This window comes from Cyprinus carpio, chromosome A12, assembly GCF_018340385.1.
Source record: "Cyprinus carpio isolate SPL01 chromosome A12, ASM1834038v1, whole genome shotgun sequence".
NCBI classification, from domain to species: domain Eukaryota; kingdom Metazoa; phylum Chordata; class Actinopteri; order Cypriniformes; family Cyprinidae; genus Cyprinus; species Cyprinus carpio.
The window spans coordinates 18,733,955-18,761,623 of NC_056583.1; the positions used below are offsets into that span (position 1 = coordinate 18,733,955).

Here is a 27,669-nt window from a genome sequence, read left to right on the forward strand (position 1 = left end):
GGGGAGAACTGCAGCAGAAGAGGAGACCAGCTGCGCAGCTGCCTGGAGTGGCAGTGTGTTGAAAAAAAACCAACACCACCGTCTGCTAGGGCTGTGCAAAAAATCGAATACGATTTTCATGCTCATCTCTTCAGTAAAGACGCTCCTGTGATTAGTAGTATATCTACAGCACGTGCGTTCAGATCAGGGTTGCCAGGTTTTCACAACAAATCCTGCCCAATTGCTTCTCAAAACTAGTCCAAAACTAGCCCAATCGCGTTTCCAGGAGTTTCCCCGATAAAAATTGCATCCCGGGGTTAAAATATACGTTTTTTTTGTCAGGGTTGCCCTGGTAATATTCACATTTTAGGGGCTAAATATCACTTTATTGGTATTGGGGTCGCTTCAACCCGCGGACATGAAAAACAACCGCAGACTTGGCAACACTGGTTCAGGTGGAGCGGCATTTACTAAACAGAGCCGTAATTCACTGACAAGCTACACAAAATCGCTTTCAAAATCGACAAAGAATCGCCTGCGATTTTAAAATCGATTTTGTGTAGATTGTCAGTGAATTACGGCTCTGTGTAATAAATGCCGCTCCACCTGAACCAGTGTTGCCAAGTCTGCGGTTGTTTTTCATGTCCGCGGGTTGAAGCGACCCCAATACCAATAACGTGATATTTAGACCCTAAAATGTGAATATTACCAGGGCAACCCTGACAAAAAATGTATATTTTAACCCCGGGATGCAATTTTTATCGGGGAACCTCCTGGAAACACGATTGGGCTAGTTTTGAGAAGCAACTGGGCAGGATTTGTTGTGAAAACCTGGCAACCCTGATCTGAACGCACGTGCTGGAGATATACTACTAATCACAGGAGCGTCTTTACTGAAGAGATGCGCATGAAAATCGTATTCGATTTTTTGCACAGCCCTACCGTCTGCTTCTCACTCCCTGTTATTTACCCAGAAATATTGTTTGCTCGCTATGAAGGATGTGATACTATAAATTATTGGTATATTATTCAAATAGAGTACGAACATAAATGTATGCTATTCTACCTGGAGTAGATATTTATGTTAAAACAATGTCAATGCTCGATGATGCATTTGGAGCTCACCTTTCTTTTCAAAAATCTGAATGAGCAACTGCTTGCCCTCATTTGCCTTTCTCTCTTTAATCTTCTTTTCTTTTCGTTTTTGAGCCCCGATTTTCCTTTCTTAAGGAAAGACATGACTCTTCCCCTGTCTTCCTAGTTCATATCACAACTAACTCCAGCTCCTGTCTCATTAACTGATTCAATTTCACCGCAGGTCCGCAGCAGAAGCACCTGACCTGCGGGTCGTACCATTTACATTGATTCGAGAGGGGTGGTGGGGCACTGCACAGCATGAAAATTGCTTTTTTTTTTATACCAAACCAGTGCCTAACTACAAGTTTAGTTTTGCACAGGAACTTTATTATTTGTACATAAATGCTATACAAATGTTAGTGCATGTATATGTATGTATAGAAAACTGACTTCTAAGGGCCCCCCCCCCACCTCGGGCCCTGGGTACTCGGTACCCTTTACCCCCCCAGTCCGACGCCCCTGCACATGTCACACACACGTCCCAGCTGTAAGAATGGATGAATGCACACGGTGTCAGATTAAAGACAAAACCCCACTCATGTACACACGCAGTAGTGAGTGATAGAGAGAGGGAACCGTAGGAAAGACTAGAACCCAGAGGCAGAAAGACCATGGGCGTTAAATGGGTCAAGGAGAGAGGGGTCCAAAGAACATCATGCTAACACACAACGACACGAGAGGACAGAGAGAGAGAGAAAATGCAAGCTTCGACAACAAACTTGGAGAAGCTGCAGTTAATGGAGTCAACCCCTGACCTAATATGAAATTCATTTTAACATTTCATTACAGTATGCATGCCAATTAGATTTATGAGAACTCATTTGTCCTCAGCAGCACCCAGTAGTCATAAAGAACAAACCACTGATAACTAGATTTGCTATAATTTGCTAATATTTTACTATAATACATTAGAATGTACTTCTTAAAATAATAACAATAAGTTTTAATAAACTGTATTAAGGAATATCACACAATATCACAACTGTCAATGTTTTAAATAAACCTTCATCTGCAATAGTGATTACCACCGTTTCTGATAAATTTGTATTAAATTATAAAATACACAACACCTAAATTTAAAACAGATATCAATGAATATCTGAAAAATAAAACACATTTCAGAGGGCAATATTATTCAAATGTTTAGAAATCATTCAATTGTTAAAGTTTTATGGACTAGACTGATTAATAAAATGTAATTAATCTATTAAAACAATGCAAAAATAAAACCATACTTTTAGAGTATATACCGAGTTCGATGAGGAACTTAATTTTCAACCATAAATAAAAGTTTATATTTTAATTATTATAAATTTATACATACTACATCTGCCACTGTTGCATTGCTTGACCCAGAAGTCTAACAATAACATCTGCAATAACATAAGCACTGCCAAATCTACAATTTAACCACTTTCTTGATACATGCTGAACTGCCAGATCACAATGCTCTGCCATATATTTCCAGCTTTTTTTTTTAATCTGACAGATCTAAAAACTTCTGCAGCCTCATGGGACAGTAAAGTGTCCACTTCAGAATCTCAGTGGACACAGTACTAAATCTGGGTATTTAACTATTTTTATCATGAATACTGCATATTTTGACAACACACCCATTTGCTGTAGTGCTTCTTGCACACTATGTAGTAGGAAAGTGCACATTTTCTGAAGCATGGGATAGTCAATGTGAGGTAGAGCTGGCTATAAATTGTTAAAGGGTTCAAATGTATGCAAAAAAAGACCAGTCACATGTCAGTATGCAAACAGATACAAGAAAGATTACCAATCACAACTCTGTATACAAATATTATGACACCAACACTGACAGTTACATTTTATTTACTGAGCATTCTATGAGTGTCAGTCAATGGAAATTTAAAATGTAGTAGGACAGTTTACTCAAAAATTAAAATTATGTCATTTACTCTCTCTCCTATTATCTTTTGTAGAACATATTAAACATTGTTATTTTGAGAAATTACCTTTGTAACAGGCTACTATGGAAGATAATCACATAAAAAAAGCCAATATTTAGAGTTTTTTAAATATATATATGTAATGATTTATATATGTAATGGTTTAAAGGAGATAAATATTAACTGGAGAAGATTAATACTGAGGGCAAATCAGAATGTGTGAGGAATATCAGTACAAATTTGCCTTGTAAGCAATCTAATGACTTGAGCCAACAGCTGTAATATCTTCACAGAGAAACATGCAAATCTGTGTGTGATATATCGTCCGATTGCATCATCTTTCCTCAAACAATCTGACAAATCTGAACACATCACCAAACATAACTTGTATCATGTTTCAAATGCGCTTAATCCAATTCAGCTCATTTCATCTGCATTTTAACTGCATCAGGGAGGCGTGTGGAGACGCGTCCCATAGCATCTGATTACACCTAAACGGCTGGCTCCAGCAGTGCACCTGTGAATGAGGCACAGCGTTTGTTTGTTCACGCTGTAATAAAAGAGATGGAGCGAGTCACTCTCCCTTCCTCAGAAAACGCAGACCCGTTCTGTAATGTAACAAGACTGAATTATTCACATGTAGCCCTCTGGAGGAAGAAAGAGGAGAAAGAAGTAAGACGTGGGACAGAGAGAAAGTGGGGCATGCAGGAAGAAGAATGGGAGTGTCAGGCTTGAAGAACAGGAAGAGGTGCCGTCAGGGCTGTGAGGAACTCTCAAGGTGAGGCAAACCTCTGGAACAGTAGCTTTAAAATATGGTTATTATACTTTGTTTATACAAGCCTAAAAAAGGATTGTTTATTGGCATCCATGAAGAACATCTCCATTGCACAAAATGTTCTTTGCAGTGGTTAAAGTTTCTTTAGACTATTAAAACATATGACAAAAATAAAAATAAAAAAAATAAAAGATATTAATCAATCTAAACACCCCAACACACGTCAACAACAATATATAAAAAAATAAATTAAATAATTGATATTACTAAAATATTATTTATATTTAATATAAAATACAATTAATAATATAATAAATAATACATAATAATATAAAATACAAAATAATATTTTATATAAAAAATGTGTATACATACGTGTGTGTGTGTGTGCCATTTTTTAGTGTCTGCTGACTGTTTTCTTTTGTTAGCACACCACTCATTTTTGCATTATATCTATTAAAAAAAATGTTAATTATTCAATTAATTCAAAGATGTTTTTTTTTTTTTTTTTACATTTTTGAGCAATTATTGTACCATTTTTTTTTTTACCACTAGACTGGTGTGCCTGGTGTGCGCGCCTAACATTTCCACGACGGGATAAACCAACGACAGGACCTGAGAAAGAGGTCCTAAGAATAGCCCAGGGAGAAGGTGTGCGTCCCCTCAGACGTGAGCATAGATATATTTGGAGAAATGAGGCCCTCTGGGAGTGACCTAAAGCAAAAACACAAACAAGCACACACACACACAAACACAAACTGTTTAGTCCACTGTTTTTCCCTCCTACGCAGTCATTCATACCTGCAGCAATCTTTCCTATAGGGAGGGGAAGATTGCTTTTTGAATAAATCCAGACAGGGCAACAACACAAGTCCATTGAAGTGTATCATATGAGCTTTCTGATCTTCAGCAAATTAGATGTTCCATCAGGAACCGGGAACAGCTGTTCGCAGTAACCAGCAGAGCCATATTTGAAGAATCATGACTGTGCAGGAGAACCTTAGAGGGAAAGCTCACTCCGTGTTTAATGAGGCAGCACAACAAAAGCAAGGCGGACGCCCCATGCCAAAGAACAGCAACCCATGTGTGATGCTGTAAGTGGTGTTCATTAAATCAGAGGGATTATATAATGTAAACACCAGAGGAAAAAAACTCAGTTCACTACAAAAAGATTCACATTTGAATCCCACGATGTTTTGTTTTGGGCAATTTAGTAAACTAAAAAGAGAACTTTTTCCACTAAATAGTGCATCAACATTTTGCCTTTTGCTGTACACAAAAAAATGATGTTACTTGGCAGAGCTTCTTATAAAAAGACAAATTTCGCACTGTATATATGCATGCTGTCATTTTTCCTTCACTAAATCCTAAAGAGATCTGCACCATGTTTTGCATTCTGTTTTTCATATCTCAAGGCAGAATGTTCATTTCAAAACAAATATTAAAGAGTCGGTGAACACTATACCCTGCTGAGAGCGTGTCTGCCATACTTCACACACACTGTCTTCAGACAAATAACTACATATGAGATAAGATCACTGCTAACAGGCCACTCAGAACGTAAACACGTACCGAGTCCTATCAGGTATGACAGCACAAATTTGAAAATCTCCATGAGAGCGCACCTTATCTTGTTTGTTAAAGATGAAGTTCTTTGTTTTACTCGTGACTCTTGCTAAACTGATTTTGAATGATCCAGCTCCGATAATAATAATCCCTCTCTCAGCTCTGATAATGCTTTAGTGAGGCGCAAGAGAAACAATGTTTCAAAGTGTTGCGTTATTTCTCCTCGTGAGTCGTGACTGATATTCTCACACTAAGAACTGATATTTTCTGTTGATTTTTCTTAATATATGAATATTTAAAAAACAAAAAAAAGGAAGACAAAAAACAACAACTAGCACATATGTCACTAAACATCAAACAAACAATAAACAAAACAAAACAAAACATTAAAGAAGCTTCAGTGAAAGTGTCAAGGCCAAGATAGGCAACCACAGAAGGGGAAAAAAGTAATTATGTAATTGTAAGCAATTGAATGAATGAATGAATTAATGAATGAATGATAATGAATGAATGAATGAAAATATGGATAAGTAAATAAATGAATACCAATACTATTGTTTCATGACCCAATGATTCTCACCATTAGGTGAGACTCCTTCAAACAAAACTTTAAAATGAAACGAAATGAAATAAAATAAAACAGGAAAACAAGCCTTTCTGCGAAAAAAAAAAAAAAACACAAAACACAAGAGAGCATCCTAATAAAAAGAGAAAGAAAAATCATGAAAAAAAAAAAAAAAAAAAAATATATTCTAACATTACTGCATGATGACCCACTGATTATGTGAGACCCATTCCAAACACTTCAATCCCATAATCCTGCAGGGCCATTTTCTGCAGAGCTGCTGCAATACTGCTTTAAAGAACACAAACACAACAGCACAGGTGAAACAAACCCGTCTAATCAAGCAAGCATACACAATTTCACAGCTACTTCAGCTCCTGGTTTTTCCAGATTCAGGTAAAGATTAGCAAGATAATGTTGTAAAAGGTATTCATAAGAATGACTGAGATAGATACCACAAATGACACTCAACAAGAAACAATTCACTCTTCTCCACTCCTCTGACATTCCTCTAAAGGCAGAAGCTGAGATGTCCACAGATAACATCTCATTAAAACAGCCAACGGCAAAGGTTTTAATCCTCATGAAAACTCAGAGACAGGGCGGGGGAAGCGATAACTTACACTGCCCTGCTTCTACAAGCAGTAGGTTTTAACTAACCTCTTAAATACAAGATAGAACAGGGCGTGTTGTTATTAATGGATTTCCTGTCCAACATATCGGTTTAATTAAAATAACCCCACTTATTTCAATAAATGTTCCTGGATTTATTGTGCAGGATTAATTTACATTACATTCAATTTTATGCATTTGGCAAAAGATTTTAATAAAAAATGAATTTACGTTGCATTCAGCAGGTACGACATTTTTTTCGAGGAATCCATTCAGGATAATTCACGTTGCTGTATAAGTAAAAGAAAAAAAAAATTAAATAAAAAAAACAAAAAAAAGGGGGTTTCATTAAAGTTCTTCTGAATGGGCCTTTACTGGTAATGCAACAAATCTTACATTGGTGGGGAAAAAAAATGTATTACATCCTGAGCATGCTTCCACATACTTTCAGTGGCAAAGGAGTGAGAAGAAACAGTAGGCACGTCAATTACTCTGAGAGCACCCGTCCTTTCCCTAACACGTACAGCAGGAATGAGTCTGGTTTTGCAGGGTCCTCTCTCTGAACCCCCCAGCACCACACTACACAAATGAAGCCATTAAAACAGCTCTGCTTAAACAGATCAATACAGATTTCAGCTTATCAATTAGACCAAGACTCACTGCTATTAAGTATCCAATGCCCTTAAGTCTTGCGGTAATACATGGCAATCAGAGCAGAGAATGCAGTATTCTTTATGACTCTGCTGAGAGATGATTTTCATCGAAAATTCAGGCTTAAAATTTAAAGATAATGGCATTCTGGCCATTCCTCCACTCTGGTCGAATTAATTTAACCAATTAGTAAGTTAGTTCCATTATTATAATTTTTTTAATTAATACTTTTATTTAGCAAGGACATATTAAATTCATCAAAGGTGACAGTAAAGACATTTTAGAATGTTTACAAATGAGTGTCTTAAACTCTTTATCAAAGAATTCTGGCAAAAAATGGTTTCCACAAGCAGCACAACCGTTTGCAACACACTGATAATCATAAAAAGGTTTGTGAGCAACTAAATTATGCAGCTATTAGAATGAATTCAGAATTTCTGAAGGATCATGTGACACAGAAGACTGGAGAGTAAAGGCTGCAGAAATTCAGCTTTACCATCACAGGAATAAATTACATTTTAAAATTTCTTTGTCATTTTTTTCCCTTCAGATTTAAAATGTAGGGCTGCTGATAATACCTTCACAACTCAATCATTTTTTAGGACTTTTCAGCCAGAACTGTCTTGATAAACTTTAAATGACACTTAGTGCAGTATATGAATTTCTTTGTATTTCAGTAATTTTTAATCACACCTTCCTTAAATTTTAACTTCAATTGTGCAAGAACTGTTTGATTCAAACTCACTGCAATGAGGAAATGAACTAGATTTGAAAAAAAAAAAAAAAAAAAAAAAAAACTTATTTCAATTCTGAATGTTAATAGCCCTGGTTAGAAATGGGTCTCTGTGTTCTGGGAGCGGAGGCAGTTCTGTCTCTAAGGATCAGGGATGGATCTTGAGCTTTGTTCTGTGTGAACTGTGAAGTATTAAGGGACCAGATAGAGGACGGCTTCACAGGATTAAAAAAAAAAAAAGAGTGAGGGAAATGTGTGTTTTTAGGTCAGCATCTTCAACCCAGAGAAAGAGTAAGCGCTCAGTGGCATTGCATGTTTTAGAACAGTGTGTGTGTGTGGGTACAGAAACATTGCCCCTAACAAAACACACCGCAGATCAGCAACACAACCAACACATAAAAAGAAAGAAATGAGGATAATAGGGAAGAAAACAAAAACAGATATATGGTGTGAAAAAACATAAATAGAGCGTTTCAGATGTCACTAAATAAATTGTAATGATAACAATACAAATAAATGTAAAAAACATGAATGACACTAAATCAAGAAAGAACTAACACTTATGTAGGTGTGGGGCAGCATGACCAAATTTTGAGCAATTTTATTCATTAGTAGATAAAAGGGATGCCAGGATTTTTTTTGCTTTTCCTGTCCGAACAACTAGTGCTGATTCCGATGCATACGATGACGAGAAAAAAAAAGATTGGTTTTTCATTCCGAGCAGAATCGGTATTCTGAACGTTTCTGTTCTACATTGCAGTCCTCTGTGATTTGGGTAGAAAACATACCGTTAATAACGTGTATTTTTTTTTTTTTACTTTGGCAATAATAATAATAATAATAATAATAATAATAATAAAGTACAACGTTTCATTTAATAAAATGAAAAAATAAAAAAAAGTCTTGATTGATCTCTCTTAGTCATAGCCAATAGAGCATCATCTTTTCTAGATTTACCAAAGACCAAATGTATTAGCCTAAACTAAAGAAAAAACTGTTAACGCAATAAAAACATAAAATAATTTTTTTCAAGATATTTAAAAATGTTATAGCATGGATAAAAAAAAAACTCTACTCCTATAAGCGTTTTGAGATGAAAAAAAAAGGCTTAATTAGTAGGCTGTGCATTGCGCTTTTTATTACACATTCATTATTATTACAATTCAACTGAAAGCACAAGAAATCCTTCTAAAGTTGTTATGGAAAGGCTAAATATAGCATCAAGCCAAAACTAACTAGCACTAAAAAAACTAAACTGAAGCCTACCTCTCTCATTCTGCAACAAATCCAAATGTTTCCACATTCGTGAAGTATATGGATTTCCTAACCTATTATTTATTATGTAAACTATAGGCTTGTTCTTCACTCGCATTATCGACGTATAAACATCATCCATCACATAGGCTATAGACTATAAACAGCACAGTGAGGCGGTGATGATCACTGATTATTGCTGAATAGCACAGGACTGCACTACGAACTGTTTACAGCATGGAGCAGGTGTAACTATTATGAACGTTTCTTTTAACGTGTATTTTAAACAATCATGTCATCTCACCCCGCCGCCTTCAACTTAATAAACCATCAGTATCAGCCCCTTTTGCATGCGGGATGGTCACAATATGCTGATGGCTTTAAAACGGCGAAAATAGGTGGCCAATACATTGGTGCTCCCTTATAAAAAAAAAAGATATAGTTCAATGCAAAGTCCACTGTTTTTTTTTTTTTCCCTCCTACGCAGTCATTCATAACTGCAGCATAGCTTTCCTACATAGGGAGGGTAATATTGCTTTTTTGAATAAATCCAGAGCAGGGCAACCAACACAAAGTCCATTTGAAGTGTATCATATGAGCTTTCTGATCTTCAGCAAATTAGATGTTCCATCAGGAACCGGGGAAACAGCTGTTCGCAGTAACCCGAAGCAGAAGCCATATTTGAAGAATCATGACTGTGCAGGAGAACCTTAGAGGGAAAGCTCACTCCGTGTTTAATGAGGCAGCACAACAAAAGCAAGGCGGACGCCCCATGCCAAAGAACAGCAACCCATGTTGTGATGCTGTAAGTGGTGTTCATAAATCAGAGGGATTATAATAATGTAAACACCAGAGGAAAAAAAACTCAGTTCACTACAAAAAGATTCACATTTGAATCCCACGATGTTTTGTTTTGGGCAATTTAGTAAACTAAAAAGAGAACTTTTTCCACTAAATAGTGCATCAACATTTTGCCTTTTGCTGTACACAAAAAAATGATGTTACTTGGCAGAGCTTCTTATAAAAAGACAAATTTCGCACTGTATATATGCATGCTGTCATTTTTCCTTCACTAAATCCTAAGTAAAGAGATCTGCACCATGTTTTGCATTCTGTTTTTCAATATCTCAAGGCAGAATGTTCATTTCAAAACAAATATTAAAGAGTCGGTGAACACTAACTACCCCTGCTGAGGAGCGTGTCTGCCCATACTTCACCCACACACTGTCTTCAGACAAATAACTACATATGAGATAAGATCACTGCTAACAGGCCACTCAGAACGTAAACACGTACCGAGTCCTATCAGGTATGACAGCACAAATTTGAAAATCTCCATGAGAGCGCACCTTATCTTGTTTGTTAAAGATGAAGTTCTTTGTTTTTACTCGTGACTCTTGCTAAACTGATTTTGAATGATCCAGCTCCGATAATAATAATCCCTCTCTCAGCTCTGATAATGCTTTAGTGAGGCGCAAGAGAAACAATGTTTCAAAGTGTTGCGTTATTTCTCCTCGTGAGTCGTGACTGATATTCTCACACTAACCCGAACTGATATTTTACCTGTTGATTTTTCTTAACCGATATGAATATTTAAACAAACCTACAAACAAAAAAGGAAGACAAAAAACAACAACTAGCACATATGTCACTAAACATCAAACAAACAATAAACAAAACAAAACAAAACATTAAAGAAGCTTCAGTGAAAGTGTCAAGGCCAAGATAGGCAACCACAGAAGGGGAAAAAAGTAATTATGTAATTAAGCAATTGAATGAATGAATGAATGAATGAATGAATGAATGAATGAATGAATGAAAATATGGATAAGTAAATAAATGAATACCAATACTATTGTTTCATGACCCAATGATTCTCACCATTAGGTGAGACTCCTTCAAACAAAACTTTAAAATGAAACGAAATGAAATAAAATAAAACAGGAAAACAAGCCTTTCTGCGAAAAAAAAAAAAAAAAACACAAGAGCATCCTAATAAAAAGAGAAAGAAAAATCATGAAAAAAAAAAAATATATTCTAACATTACTGCATGATGACCCACTGATTATGTGAGACCCATTCCAAAACACTTTCAATCCCATAATCCTGCAGGGCCATTTTCTGCAGAGCTGCTGGGGACATACTGCTTTAAAGAACACAAAACACAACAACAAAGCACAGGTGAAAACAAAAACCCGTCTAATCAAGCAAGCATACACAATTTCACAGCTACTTCAGCTCCTGGTTTTTCCAGATTCAGGTAAAGATTAGCAAGATAATGTTGTAAAAGGTATTCATAAGAATGACTGAGATAGATACCACAAATGACACTCAACAAGAAACAATTCACTCTTCTCCACTCCTCTGACATTCCTCTAAAGGCAGAAGCTGAGATGTCCACAGATAACATCTCATTAAAACAGCCAACGGCAGGTTTTCTCCTCTGAAAACCTCAGAGACAGTGCGGGGGAGCGATAACTTACACTGCCTTGCTTCTACAAGCAGTAGTTTTAACTAACCTCTTAAATACAAGATAGAACAGGGCGTGTTGTTATTAATGGATTTCCTGTCCAACATATCGGTTTAATTAAAATAACCCCACTTATTTCAATAAATGTTCCTGGATTTATTGTGCAGGATTAATTTACATTACATTCACATTTATGCATTTGGCAAAAGATTTTATAAAAAATGATTTACGTTGCATTCAAGGTACACATTTTATTCCGAGGAATCCATTCAGGATAATTCACGTTGCTGTATAAGTAAAAGAAATTAAATAAAAGGTGGTTTCATTAAAGTTCTTCTGAATTGGCCTTTACTGGTAATGCAACAAATCTTACATTGGCTGGGAAAAAAATGATATTACATCCTAGCATGCTTCCACATACTTTCAGTGGCAAAGGAGTGAGAAACAGTAGCACGTTCAATTACTCGAGAGCACCCGTCCTTCCCTAACAGTACAGCAGGAATGAGTCTGGAGCAGGGCTTCTCTCTAACCCCCAGCACCACACTACACAAATGAAGCCATTAAAACAGCTCTGCTTAAACAGATCAATACAGATTTCAGCTTATCAATTAGACCAAGACTCACTGCTATTAAGTATCCAATGCCCTACAGTCTTGCGGTAATACATGGCAAATCAGAGCAGAGAATGCAGTATTCTTTATGACCTGCTGAGAGATGATTTTCATCGAAAATTCAGGCTTAAAATTTAAAGATAATGGCATTCTGGCCATTCCTCCACTCTGGTCGAATTAATTTAACCAATTAGTAAGTTAGTTCCATTATTATAATTTTTTTAATTAATACTTTTATTTAGCAAGGACATATTAAATTCATCAAAGGTGACAGTAAAGACATTTAGAATGTTACAAATGAGTTCTTAAACTCTTTATTCAAAGAATTCTGGCAAAAATGGTTTCCACAAGCAGCACAACCGTTTGCAACACTGATAATAATAAGAAAGGTTTTTGAGCAACAAATTAGCATATTAGAATGAATTCAGAATTTCTGAAGGATCATGTGACACAGAAGACTGGAGTAAAGGCTGCAGAAAATTCAGCTTTACCATCACAGGAATAAATTACATTTTAAAATTTCTTTGTCATTTTTTTCCCTTCAGATTTAAAATGTAGGGCTGATAATACCTTCAAACTCAATCATTTTAGACTTTCAGCCAGAACTGTCTTGATAAACTTTAAATGACACTTAGTGCAGTTATATGAATTTCTTTGTATTTCAGTAATTTTAATCACACTTCCTTAAATTTTAACTTCAATTGTGCATACTGTTTGATTCAAACTTCACTGCAATTGAGGAAATGAACTAGATTTGAAAAAAAAAAAAAAAAAAAAAAAAACTTATTTCAATTCTGAATGTTAATAGCCCTGGTTAGAAATGGGTCTCTGTGTTCTGGGAGCGGAGGCAGTTCTGTCTCTAGAGGCAGGATGGATCTTGAGCTTTGTTCTGTGTGAACTGTGAAGTATTAAGGGACAGATAGAGGACGGCTTCACAGGATAAAAAAAAAAAAAAGAGTGAGGGAAATGTGTGTTTTAGGTCAGCAGTTCAACCAGAGAAAGAGTAGCGCTCAGTGGCATTGCATGTTTTAGAACAGTGTGTGTGTGTGGGTACAGAAACATTGCCCCTAACAAAACACACCGCAGATCAGCAACACAACCAACACATAAAAAGAAAGAAATGAGGATAATAGGGAAGAAAACAAAAACAGATATATGGATGTGAAAAACATAAATAGAGCGTTTCAGATGTCACTAAAATAAATGTAATGATAACAATACAAATAAATGTAAAAACATGAATGACACTAAATCAAGAAAGAAATAACACTTATGTAGGTGTGGGCAGCATGACCAAATTTAGCAATTTTATATCATTAGTAGATAAAAGGGATGCCAGGATTTTTTTTGGCCGAACAACTATTGGCTGATTCCGATACGAGACGAGAAAAAAAAAGATTGGTTCATTCCGAGCAGAATCGGTATTTGAACGTTTCTGTTCCTGCAGTCCTCTGTGATTTGGGTAGAAAACATACCGGTTAATAACGTTATTTTTTTTTTTTACTTTGGCAATAATAATAATAATAATAATAATAATAATAATAAAGTACAACGTTTCATTTAATAAAATGAAAAAATAAAAAAAAGTCTTGATTGATCTGCTCTTAGTCATAGCCAATAGAGCATCATCTTTTCTAGATTTACCAAAAGACCAAATGTATTAGCCTAACTAAAGAAAAACTGTTAACGCAATAAAAAAACATAAAATAATTTTTTTCAAGATATTTAAAAATGTTATAGCATGGATAAAAAAAAAACTCTACTCCTATAAGCGTTTTGAGATGAAAAAAAAAGGCTTAATTAGTAGGCTGTGCATTGCGTTTTATTATTACATTCATTATTATTACAATTAACTGAAGCACAAGAAATCCTCTAAAGTTGTATGAAGGCTAAATATAAGCATCAAGCCAAAACTAACTAGTTTAAAAACTAAACTGAAGCCTACCTCTCTCATTCTGCAACAAATCCAAATGTTTCCACATTCGTGAAGTATCTGGATGCTAACCTATTATTTATTATGTAAACTATAGGCTTTGTTCTTCACTCGCATTATCGACGTAAAACATCATCCATCACATAGGCTATAGACTATAACAGCACAGTGAGGCGGTGATTATGCTGAATAGCACAGACTGCACTACGAACTGTTTAAATGGAGCAGTGTAACTTTTGACGTTTCTTTAACTGTATTTTAACTCATGGTCTCCACGCAGTTAATTAATAAACCATCAGTATCAGCCCTTTTCATGCTATTTCCAATATGCTGATGGCTTTAAAATCGGCCGAAAAATATAGGTGGCCAATACATTGGTGCATCCCTATAAAAAAAAAAGATATAGTTCAATGCAAACATATAAAATTATTCATCATGGTTTCCCCAAAAATATTAAGCAGCACAACTGCTTTTAACATAATAATAAGAAACGTTTCTTGAGCAGCAAATCAGAATGATTTTGAAGGACTTCTGAAGACTGCAATAAAGGCTGCTGAAAATTCAGCTTTGCCTTTAAAGTATATTTAAACAATATTTAAATAATTTAAATTGTAATATTAACAATATTACTGTTTTACTGTAGCAAATAAATGAAGCCTTAGTAAGAGCAATGTTCATAAAACATTTTAAAATCTTTCAGAAAAAGAAATGTATTTCAAGTTTTTTGGAGCTTGATGGATGCAAACAAAGTGGTACAATTTCAACCATCACATGATATATATCATACTACCACCCAGACCTTAAAATTAAATTTGAAAAAGTTTGCAAGACAAAGAAAGGCAAAACAGTGATAAAAGCAACAAGACACTTCAGTACACACTTCAATACACACAGTAAAAAGTAAGGGCCCATTACAAGTAAATACAACAGAGAGCAGTAGGCAAATATTTATCCACAGGAGGTTGGAGTGTCAGAGGAGTATGTGAGGATTACTTTACAAACACTTGAGAGAGAGAAATAAACCAAACATTAGTCTGGGGCAGTGCAACAACGGTCTTTACTTACTTCACAATCCCAAAAGGCCAGAAGCACTGAATTACACTCCAGATTCAACTTTACAAGACGAATTCACATATTCCCTCAGCATCCGTGTCATTTCTGTTATTCCAAGTTGGTTTCAAACAACTAAAAAGTGTTACAAGTCATTCTCTGCTGGGTCCCTCACACTCTGCTGAACTAGCAAGCTGACTAATTTAGCATTTCCATTGCGTCTGAGTGTGTGGGTAGACAGAGCTCTCCGATGTGGCGTGCCAGGGCCTGTGCAGATCTCCGAGGACCCTGGCTTAACTCAACCACACTGTTAGAAAAGATCAATGACTCAATGCCACCCAGAGCGCCAACTCACTAGCTACAGTTTTAGCCGGATAACATGAAATGCAGCCCAGGTCCTGAATGCTGCAAATTACAAAACAATATACTGCTAAAGTTGCAAGAATTTATGGCCATATTAATATGAAATTCAACTGATATGTGGTAATTGCAGATATATTTTTAATACGTAGCCATATTTATAAATGTTTTACAGACACATCTTTCATTAGTTATGAATAGTTACATTTTGGTTTTAAAAGTTCCAAAACCAAAAACATTAACAAGTATTTTTTTTTTCATTAGATTATTAAAAATGGACATAGTTATGCAACATATGGAAATATTTTCATCAGAAAATAACTTAATATTACAGTTATATAAAATGACTGATATGATAACTGCATAAACAACTGCACATACAGTGGATATTTTACATTTAGTCATATTTGTAATGTTTTACATATATACTATTCATTTGTTATGAATAATCTGGCATCAAAACAAAACTGGTTTCAAAACAAAAACCAAAAACATTTTTATAGTATTTTTAATTAACATATCAAATATTTGGGTGTTGAATTTTTAGAAAAAATAAACTATATCATGATAAATAACACTGTAATATAAAATTACTGATATAATAATTCTAATGATATGTAGCCACTACACATACAACTGCACATATAGCGGCTAAAGAACAAAAGAAGTTGGCTCCATTTTTCATTAGATCATTGAAAAACGTCTGGGAGCTGAATTTTGAACAAAAATACTATATCATGATAAATACTATCATCGAAATATAAAATTACTCATCCAGTGATGCAATATTTTGTCATAATGCCCACTCCTATCCTAACCTCACCTCTGAATAAAGGTTTTCTCACATTTCCAAAACTAAGCAACGAAAGAGAACACACTAGTGTGTACGTGATCATCTTCAGGTAACTATTCCGACCACTATCTGGACAGGAAGTAACCTTTTCCCTTCTGGTTCCTCATGGCTGTCGGTCAGAGCACCTCATCCATTAATTGTGGATTGAACACTTCTCATTAGAGCAGAATCATATCACACTTAGCAACAATCGCATGCAATCAGCTTGGCAGCTACACCGTCCATTAACATTTTATTACAGCCCACGTCTTCACCTGATTAGAAAGGGCCATTTGCATGGCAGTCAACATTTCAAAAGATACAATGACTCACTTTAAGTTTCCTGAGTCATTCTAGCAGGTTCTATTAACTTTCAGACCAACTTGGCAAAGGTTTCTGCCTGTAATCACTCTCTTGCTCTTTCCGTCTCATTCCGGTCTCTCTCCCTAGAAGGATTTATGCAGTAGGTACCAGACGAGGGTCAGAAATTAACCAGTGCCCAGGGCACAGTCACTATACCAATAATGACAAAAATATCCTGAATATTTGCACTGCGAAGGCAAAAAACCAATTGTTTCTTTAATGCTTAAAGGGGTCATGACATGGGTTTTTTTATTTTATTATTATGGTCCCCTAGGTGCAATTATAGTATTAACTATAGTTTTTTTAAAAAAAAACCTTTTAAAATGTAGTGAATTACGACATTTTCCCACCCTGTTTCTCATCCTTTGATTCAAACAGTCTGTTTTGGGGTTGTTTCCTCTTTAAGAGTTAAGTGTTAACGCCCACTGTTATGATTGGCTAACTACAGCGCCTATGGATCAATTATTAACATCCCCAGCCAGAACATTTGTGGATTGAGCGTAACTGTTTAGTAACGGGTGATGCATTCGAAGCAATGGCTCTTGCAATGATAAAACCTTATATGTTTGAGCACATCTGCGTGGCATTGTAATTTTTCCTGTACACAGACCCACTCGCTGTCCGTCGACTGAACACTTGTGAGGCGCGCGGCGCGACAACGATACGAAATGAGCTTAGTTGTCTTGTGCTGGAGGCGGTCATATGCAAATGGTTGTAACGTCACTTCGCACCGGGGTGACGTCACTTCTTACCATGGATCTTCCAGAACGAGCTGTATTTAGAGTTTGATTAAATAAATGGCTCGTTTATAATGGGGAGGACGTCTTAAGCTATGAAACTTGCAGGATGTTTTAATGGTACAAAGACCTCTTATATTCCAAAAAACAAATTCAAAAACTAATAATAATTTCATCAACGCATTAAAGGTGCACTGTGCAATAATGCAAGGTGCAATGCGCCAAAAAAATTTTTTTTAAAGAAGTTTCCTAAACACTTTTCTCAACTTCTATTGGTTGGGTTCACGCCGTTGTTTGAGCAAATGTTGCTGTGTCAGACTGGTCGGGATTCTAAAACAAACAGCACAAAAATGTGCTACACAGTTTACAATTACAAGAACTCAATTACATACGTTTTAAAAATTTTAATATATAGTTAACTAAATGAATGTTAAACAGAGTACATTTATATTAAATATTTCAGTTGAATAATTTAATTGAAATGTAGTAGTAGTTAGAGATAATAATGCACAGGATATCAAAAATAGGGTGCAGTATAATCACAGCTTCTATTTAATGTTGATTTTTTTATTATAAAAATAATGCAATACATAAAAATACAATAAGTAAAATGATAAATAAATATTATAAATAAGTTATTTTATTTAATTTGAATAATTGGCAAGTAGCAACCATAAACAGTAAGATTGAGAATTAATTTAATTAAATAAGTTATGTAAATGATTCAACTGAACTATGATATAAATCAGTGGCTCTCAATGAGGAAAATTCCAGGGGGTTTTGTTTTTTAATAACTGACATTTACCTATTTTAACATAATTAAAATTATGACATTGGATTTGAGTTTATTCATTTTTGTTACAAAAGAAATACCAGAAGTTCATATCATCATAGATAGGAGGTCAATCAAATACTGACATGGACAATATTTTATTCAATTAAAAGTGCCCTCTGAAGCCTCATAAATTTTTTTTAAAAGTTAAAAAAAAGAACAATAATAGTTTAACTTAATTATCTAAAAATTAATTTCAGACAAAACCACAAACATTTCTGAGCAACCATAAAAAACTACATTCCCACATCCAACAGGTGAGTAATCACATTTTTCTAGCTCTGCCTCCTAAAGCCCCTTTTTTTCATAAATGAAGTGTGCCGACCTCATTTTGTCGGGAAATTAGCAAAGCGGTTGTGCAATAACCTGATTTTAATAAGGCTATCACAGCCGAAGAAATGAGGAACAGAAGGGATGCAGAGCGAAACAAAATGGGAAAGAACAGGAGGGAGAGCAATCGATGAAAGTTCTACTAAAGGCGCAGTACACAGCAGCTCAGAACAAAGAGTGCAAAATGAGTGTAGCTGGAACACTCGCGGCTCCCATTACAGAAAGGGAGGGAAGGAAGAGAAGAGTTTGCCACTCCGTTCCCTGTAGTGAGGACATCTTTCTATCAGTCCTTGTAGCACCTCTACTTTCACACAATGAGACAGTTCAGAATGAGACAGAACAAAGGGACCGATGATCCCAGAGGAAGGGGGATTAAGATTTGGGCTGTTCTATACACACTCAACACACTAGGAAAATTGAATTCAAACATGCAGCGTGTGTTCCTCTGATTCATTCCTATCATGTACTACACTGCCTGATAACAACCAATTGTTGAATATGCTTTATGTGTTTGCACTAGTGGAAGACCAGCATGGGTTTTTCTATTGCTGATGCCGAGATTTAGAGAGCAGAGAGGCAGATAGCTGATATAATGCCGGAATACACAATTAGGGTTTAGAATCGTAATGATTAAATTAATTAATTAAAATTATTTTATGATAATGATTTACTCACCCTCAAACCATCCAAGGTGTATATTAGGGCTGCACGATTAATCGCATGCAATTGTCATCTGTGTCTCGTCAGTTAAGCCGGTTCTGTGATTAGCAGTAAATCTCCATCACCTGCTTTCAAATAGAGCGGCATTTACTACACAGAGTCGTAGTTCGCTGACAAGCTACGCAAAATCGCATCATAATCACAGATGAATCGCATTTGTTTATGAAGGCGATATTATATAGCTTATCAGTGAACTATGGCTCTGTATAGTTGGATTTACTGATGAGACACAAATGACAATCGCATGTGATTAATCGTGCAGCCCTAGTGTATATGACTTTCTTCTTTCAGACGAACCCAATATAGATATGTTTCTTACAAGAACGTGTCGAATTGCTACAGGATGTCTTTATTCACCCCCCGGAGCCATGTGGGACACTTTTTTTTTAATTTTATTATGGATGGATGCACTTCATTGGACTTCTTTTGGACTGTTGAACAGAAACACCCACTGCCATTATAAAGCTTGGAAGGACCAGGACAATTTTTAATATAACTCCGATTGGATTCATCTGAAAGAAGAAAGTCATATACACATAGGAAGCTTTGAGGGTCAGTAAATCATGGGCTAATTTTCCTTTTTGGGTGATCTATCCTTTTAAGGATTCAAAACCCGGAAAAAAAATTATCAATTTAATAATAAATATATTTAGAAGAGTTCTTGCAAAAAGTACACAGATTGTCTAGATAGAGTTTTTTGTATGTTTTTGAAAGAAATTTTCTTATGCTCGCCAAGGCTGCATTTATTGGAGGTCGTATGTACAACTAGTGAGTAACTACACAGATTTAACTCTCACAATTAGCTGTAAGATGCATGTGTTTCACTGAAAAGACTGGCTCATAAGAATAATTTGGTTGAGGTGTTCTTTAAAAATTGCAACCTGTTGTGAATAAGAAATGGTTCTTGGTTCCCAATCCTATACACAATACAATGACAGTGAACACATTCAAATTACATTACAAAATCTCAAAAATATTGACCAATTTATCAGCCTGAGAGAAATACATTGTGACAAAGAGACTTTATCTGCAAAGCATGTGCTACTTCACAAGCCTCCTTTGTGTTTTTTGCAATCTCATCCAGGGGAACTAGCAGGATGGCAAAAAATGTGAACAGGGCAGCTGGAAATGACTACGCCAATGATGAAGTGCTGGGGAGCGAGCAGTCGGGAAGATGCATGCAGGATAACTGACAGTGATCTTAATGGCCCACGACATAAAAATGCGTTATAACGCTTCTGGTCAGATCAGTCAGAGGGAGAGTATGATGTCGTAGGGCAGGCAAAGCAATTCACATAGCAGAGGACAAGTCTTCAGACAGCACTATTTGATCATTTTACTGCAGGGTCACACCCTTTTAAGCCATTTCAGAGGAATAATGCAAGTGTACACACAACATATATGCATTGTGGGTGTATGTTTGTGTGTGCAAACACTAGGATAGAAATCACACAGCTCTTTGGACATCTGCCAACTGAACTGTGGTGTTACGATCCCAGAGAATCACAACAAAATTCTGAGGTAATTCAGACTCCATGCCGATTTTTGTCAAACAAAACAAGCATCTAGTCATTTAGGGGACTGGAGCTCAAGTCGGCCTTAGGGAGGTTAAGTCCTCTCAATAGCAGCTTAAACTGAATCCAGTCGATCTGAGGAGCTGTTCGGATCTCCTGTGCTGCTTTCGGAAATGTTTAAGGTGAAGTTTAAACAACATATATCTGCAAAGACAGAGAAAGTATGAGCACATGGCCAAAAAAACTAGTGCAGTGTAAGAGATGGTTATGGCATCCCCCACTCTGGTCTGAGCCTTTGAAATACAATTAAATAAGTGGATTAACCTCAATACAAAAGCAATCCCCCTCGCAAGGTAAGAGAGAAGAGGACAGTTACATAGATGCGAAAGCCAGACAGTGCAACAGCGGGGAAAACTAATTTCTTAGAGTAAACAATTTAGAATTTATTTTTAAATGAAATTAAAAGTAGCTGTCACACTACAAACTGAATATCCCTAAAGCACTTAGAATTTTGTGGGATATGGTCGTCCTTGTATCATAAACGCTAGGGATTACATTAATTTTCACCAGGTTTGTTAAATTCATTTTATTTTCTATAATTCATATAAATAATTTGCACTACCACTAAAAAGTTTGATATATAAATATAATTTTAAATATATTTTAAAGATAAATTCATAATTTTTCTTTGCAAGGATGCATTAAATTGAATAAAAGTGACAGAAAAGGCATTTATAATTATTTAAAAAAAAAATCCATTTCAAATAAGCTGTTGTTGTTTTATTATTAATTTAAAAAAGTATCACAGATTAAAAAAAATATTAAGAAGCATAACTGTTTTAAAAGTTTATGATAATCAGAAATGTTTCTTGACCACAAAATCAGCATATCAGAATGATTTCTCAAGGATCATGTTGCTGTCTTTGGAATCAATTACATTTTTAAATATAATCAAATGCAAAAAGGTTATTTTACTGTTTTTACTGTATTTTTGATCAAATAAACCTTTGAACTGTATTTATCTTAATATTATCTTTTTTTTTAAATATAATATAAATATGTCTCAGTTATTTGCATGTTTCATCTAATAATAATAATAATACTATTAATAATAAATGTATTAGTTATTTATATAAACGGTTATTTTTTATATTTGTTATTATTCTTTTCTATTTTAAATATACTTCATAAACAAAAACCAGGAAAAAAAAAACAGCAGAAAATCCCACATTTTTTTGCCAGTTCTCAAACTAATAGATGTAATTTGGCTGTATTAATTTGTGCACTATAACACCGCCTCTTTATAGAACATGAGTCAGCAAAGACCCTTTGGAAAGCGTTTGCACCCCAGTGGGGGGAACACGTGCCTTCCAGACCTCTGCTGCTATTTCTACAACCATTCATCCTTTGTGTTTCCGAAAGACAGAAAATAAGCCAAGCTGCAAGCGTTATGCACACAGCTGCTCTCATTACACATGCATTTCCTTGGCTCAGAAAACCCCTCCCCCACCTGATAATAAGCCCTTCATATGCATATGACCTGGCCAGAAAACTAATCACACAAATATTTAACTGGGAAATAAGTAAAGGGATTCCTGCATATGGCACAGGGTCTGTGTGTGCCGAGGTTGCTATAACGAATGAACCACACTGACCTCAATTTCTGAAAAGCAGTGGGGTTGTTTGACAGATCTGGGCACTAAGTGTGCGGAGCGAGACTCATCTACTCTAAGCCCCTGTCAGCCTCACGTGTTGCTTCTCTGCAGACGTGTGGTGAATATCAGGGCACCAGGCAGTAAGGGATTATGGGAGATTTTTGTCCGTTCTCATTCGTTCTCATCCACAACACAGACTATCAACTCAAGTCTCCATGTTTGTGGCAGCCAATCAAATACAGCCAAAGTAAAGCGGTTGCCTAGCTACTGCAACAAGCTCTTGGTCAAAACCACCAATGAGTGAAGCATTTCCGCAACACAACTTTAATCTACCTATTTTTTAATGAACAAAAGGCCTTAAAAATGTGTTGCAGGCAAAAGTTGCTGCTACTTTATTTGTTTTTTTTAAATACTAAAGTCAAATAATTTAATGATGTTTGGTAATATTAATGTTTTTTATTTATATAATATTATATTTATTCCTGTGCTAGCAAAACAGACATTACTCCTTCAGAAAGTCTTCAAAGTACAGTGAATACAGAAACAGTATTAGTATTTCTGTCCATAAATATATAAATAAAATGTAGTAACTGGAATAATAAATTTAGGATAAATTATTTGCCACTTCCTCAGAAACACTAAGAATCATTAAAAGAGTCGCTAAGGAACAAAACTCATTAAGCGGAATCTGAATCATTGCATTAAATCGAATCATTAGATTCCCATCCCCTGCAAATTAATCTATTTAAGATGAACTAGACACATCAGCCCACACATCAGTTGAGGGAACATTAAACCGAGCATTCTCTCAAACGAGACATGGATAAATCGAATATAGAGTTACACCAGTATGACAAGAACCACACCTTTCCTTCCAGAATCTCTGTATTACCGGTTAAAGGGGTTCCGTCACGCCCCTCTTGTTCTGATAACAGGATGGCTGAAGTGCAGTCTGGTCTCTTAATTGGCCGGGCTGCTGTAGACGAGCACTCAACAAAGAAAACAGCTTCACCATAAACAAGACCCTCACTGTCCATGCGCCCCACTTAGTTTCTCATTAGCTGCATGGAAAACTGCAAATCAGCAAATCGAGGAAGGCGGAAAGACGTACTGCACCAGACACTTCACTTACTAACCTTCCACCAATATGACAAACGAGCTTCTCCAACCTACTGAGCCAGCTACAATTACATAATGCTTATTTTATTTAAAAAATGCAAATCATTGTACATGATTCACTTTCATGTCAACCAATCATCAATGGCTCAAAACAGCTTCACCCTGGATGCAACACAGTCAGAATTTCACACGGCAATAAAAAAAAAAAAGTTTACTATCAGCTGACCTGACCCAGAATCCTCCTCAGTGTATGACTCAGCTTATAGGCCTTTCTGACATTCCTACAATACCTCAAGTTTTCCCATTTATCAGGGCAGCAACTGAACATTAAAATGAGCATGATAAACGAACACATGCCAATGAATACCTCCAACCTATGGCAACTGCCGCAGGGCCTCTAAACACACCTTAAACCTGTCTGTTCCTGGAAAAATCCATTTTTCATTCTTCAACTGAAATGACTTAAAAAAGAGATCCTTTTTCCCTTTTAAGCGCCATCGCTTTTTTCTCTAATCAAAAGCAGGTTTCGTCTTCAGGAGCTGCACAACAAAGCATGCAAGTTCTGCGACACCACATGGTATTGATAAACACATGCTTGCGCAAAAAGGTTTACAAAATTATTGCAAAACTGCAGGTGGGACTATTTGCCAGATTTGTGCTGTAGGGCACAGCACGCATTCTCATGCATCTCTTCAAGTTGCGATGAAAAACAGGGCTGGACAGAGCCAGAGGCAAACACTTTTGCATGCTTTTTCCTCTAGAAAAACATGAACACACTGGGCTCTATCTGAAGGACTGCGACCATCCCAGCAGGCTAGGTTTCAACACACAGCTACTGAGCTAAACAGGTCTGTCAAGCGGCCGTCAAGGGGAGTTCAGTTTCCTTTCCAATGTTGAAGTATTTCCTATTGAAGCTGGAGATATACATATTAATGGACTTTTGTTAAACACCCAACAGCCTTTAGTCCAAGTCACAGCCATGAATTCTGGTTTACTGTTTGTTACTGCTACAGTGCAGTTATTGTTATTTTAAACTAAAACTTAAAAAAAAAAAAAAATCCTGTTTTGTAATTGAAATAAAGCTGAAATAAAATAAAATATAAATATTACATGAAAACTTAAAAATTAATAAGTTTGAGTTTATTCGCTAAAATTACTGAAATGAAAACTTAAAAGAAAAACTAAAATAAAACTTAAAAGCTATATAAAAATAACAAAAAAAAAATTAAAAATTAAAAAAGCATATAAAATTACTAAGACTAAAACGAGTTAAAATATAAAAATGAAAATAATAATAAATGTATGATATGATATAATAAATATGATATGTAAAAAAAAACTAAAAAACTGTTAGTCAGAAGTAGTGGTCAAATAGGTTGCTAAAATACAAATTTAATGTAGTGAAATATCAGTTTATTTACAGCAAATGAAATATACACAAAATGTTACATTTTGCTCTATATTTACTAAAATTTCACTAAAAACATTGTCCATTGACAAGGCTGTTAGTAGATTTTAGACATGATACTTGGTTAAATAACTACTTCTGTTAACCTTAGGATGTAATAACTAAAAAATTGACAAATACAAGCTAATTAATTGGCCTGATCACTATATTTGTCTAGTGATTATCACAAGTAGGTGGTATTAGGAGGAGGAGATGCTCTCATTCTAGAGAGTATTTTGTTGGACAAATAAATGGATATGCCTGTGAATGTAAGATGAATCATCTATATTTTTGGTCTGTTTTCCCAGATGACTTAAACAGTTATATCTGCTACAAGGTAATCACTCAACTTTTACAAGTACGCAACCATACAGACGGCCTCAAATGAACAGACAAGGACCAAAAGCCACAAAACTCAGATTTTGATTTTAACAACTTGAACAACTTCAGGAGCCAATGTCTTTTCATTAAACGCTGAGCGAAATAAAACACAAAGCACCTTCATCCTACTGCACCGCGTGCACTGAAAGAGTGCCGGATCGAATGCCTTACCTCTCGCTGAGAGTTTCTTTGTGTTAATAATTTTAGCAGCATATTCCTGGCCAGTGGATTTTTTCACACATCTCCGCACCACGGAGAAGGCACCCCTGCAAATGAAGAACACACAGAGCTCAATTTCCCTCAAAAGTGAAAGATGCACCTGACTCTCGCAAACTCTAAAGAGCTGTCATTCATTGATGACGTCACAGCGGTTCCATTATAAAAAGAACCATTTCATCCAGTTCCACCATGTTCTAAAAAGCTGTTTATTTAGTTATAAATCAAGGTGTATGTGATTTAATGTAATTAATTTAATGCAATTTAATGTGTTCATTGCTTACAACTCAAATATAAGTTGAATTTACATGATTCTACGATAGCAATAATTTACATTTGAGTCCAGAGTCCTTTCACCGATTCAGTCCGATTTGGGAACGAATCATTCAGACCAATTTTTTGAACTGGTTCAACCGATTCAGTGACAAGATTCGACACAAGAGACCGATTCGCTCACAAATCGGACATCGCGAGACTTTAAACATCTAAGCATGACAAAAAAAAAGTGTAAATCAGAAAATGGTCTCATGTCTGCACAAAATTAGACTTAACACAACACTGTCTACTACAATTCTGACATTTGCCTCTAAAAATGGGCGGCGTGCACAGCACTTCACATCTGCATGTCAGAAGGCTGTAATTCTCTTCCCAAAAGTGAGATTGAATTCTCAGAAAGGCGTCACTGCTCATTTATTGATTTTATAATCCCTATTTATCAGTCCCCTCCTAAGATATTAAAGTGTGATTAACTGTGTGTGCGAAGTACACGGCTACATATTATTTAGTGCACTAGATAGTGCACCACGCTGCAATAATTATAAGCAGCTGCAGGACAATGTAATTTAACCTCTGGTTACTAGCATAAAACAATCCACGTTGCTAATGTCAGGAAAAGTGGCAGCCAAATACCCAAAGTAACCGAGAAAACCTTCTTACCCATCAGCAACCCCTTAAAATAAAACAAGGCGTGAACATAAAACACAGTGTGTGCTACATTCAACATTCTATAACGTACTAGATACGTTACTCAAAAACCTGCCATTAAAAGCGTTTCGAGCTTAGATCCGCACTGAGGGGCTTGATCGGATCAAGTCCAAACCTGAGTGCTGTACTCAGTTCTGGTCTTGATCCTATCAAGCCCCCTGTGCGTGGCTTTCCTCGAGGTTTAGGGGTCTCTTTGCAAGTCATTTCCCTTGCTGTCAACATCCAAATAAAAGAATGGAACGAAACAAACAAGAGTAACTTGCGCCGATGACGTCACAGCGCTATAACATTGCGCGCACTTACTTCCCGAGCTCTTCGTAAAGCTGATACTCGTCCGTAAACCTGGTCGAGGTTACAATTGTAGCCATGTTGTGGGGAGGGGGGTCGATGCCTCTGCTGCTGCGGTTCAGGTTTCGGGAGGAGAATCTCATGTGTTCCAGAGAGAGAAAGAAGGGAGATACAGACGGAAAGAGCCGAGGGGAGGGGCTGGATGGTGGGGGTGGAGAGAAAATCACGCGAGACAACGCGAGACTTCCCTGCAAGCAGCAAAGTCACGGGTAGGGTGACAGACTGACAGATCTTTTTCATTGATATGTGCGTATTAACGATGGCAAGACTCATTTTAATTCATAATATACAATGAAAAACATTTCACTGGTTAAATAATGTAAAAAGTACAATAAAAAAGTACCAGAATATAATACAAAGTATTATAGAGTATAATAAAGCAACACAAAACAACATTAAATAAATAAAAAAATCAATTCACTTATCTATCTGTAATGTTTTTAATAATAATATACCAAAAAAAAACAGAAATCTATCTATCTGTCTGTCTGTCTGTCTGTCTATCTATTTCTATATCTTTTTTTTTAACCTGTGATGCTTTCTTCAGGAGTCTTTGATGAATAAACAGTTTAAAAGAAT

At 35.9% G+C, this 27,669-nt stretch overlaps 1 protein-coding gene across 16 annotated transcripts in view; it reads right to left on the reverse strand.

Moving 5' to 3' along the window:
- camk2g1 (calcium/calmodulin-dependent protein kinase (CaM kinase) II gamma 1) overlaps positions 1-27,263 on the reverse strand; it is a 76,712-nt gene extending 49,449 nt beyond the window's left edge. For 5 of the 16 annotated variants that reach the window (XM_042767987.1, XM_042767986.1, XM_042767992.1 and 2 more), the window contains exons 1-2: positions 27,046-27,252; positions 25,714-25,808 (exon numbers count right to left, since the gene is read on the reverse strand). In XM_042767987.1, coding sequence (XP_042623921.1) covers positions 25,714-25,808; positions 27,046-27,173 — 223 coding nt within the window. In that variant the 5' untranslated portion in view covers positions 27,174-27,252. Of the gene's footprint in view, positions 1-25,713; positions 25,809-27,045 lie in introns of all 16 variants that reach the window. The other 11 variants (XM_042767982.1, XM_042767981.1, XM_042767978.1 and 8 more) reach the window with 8 other exon arrangements.
- Positions 27,264-27,669: the final 406 nt, after the last annotated feature.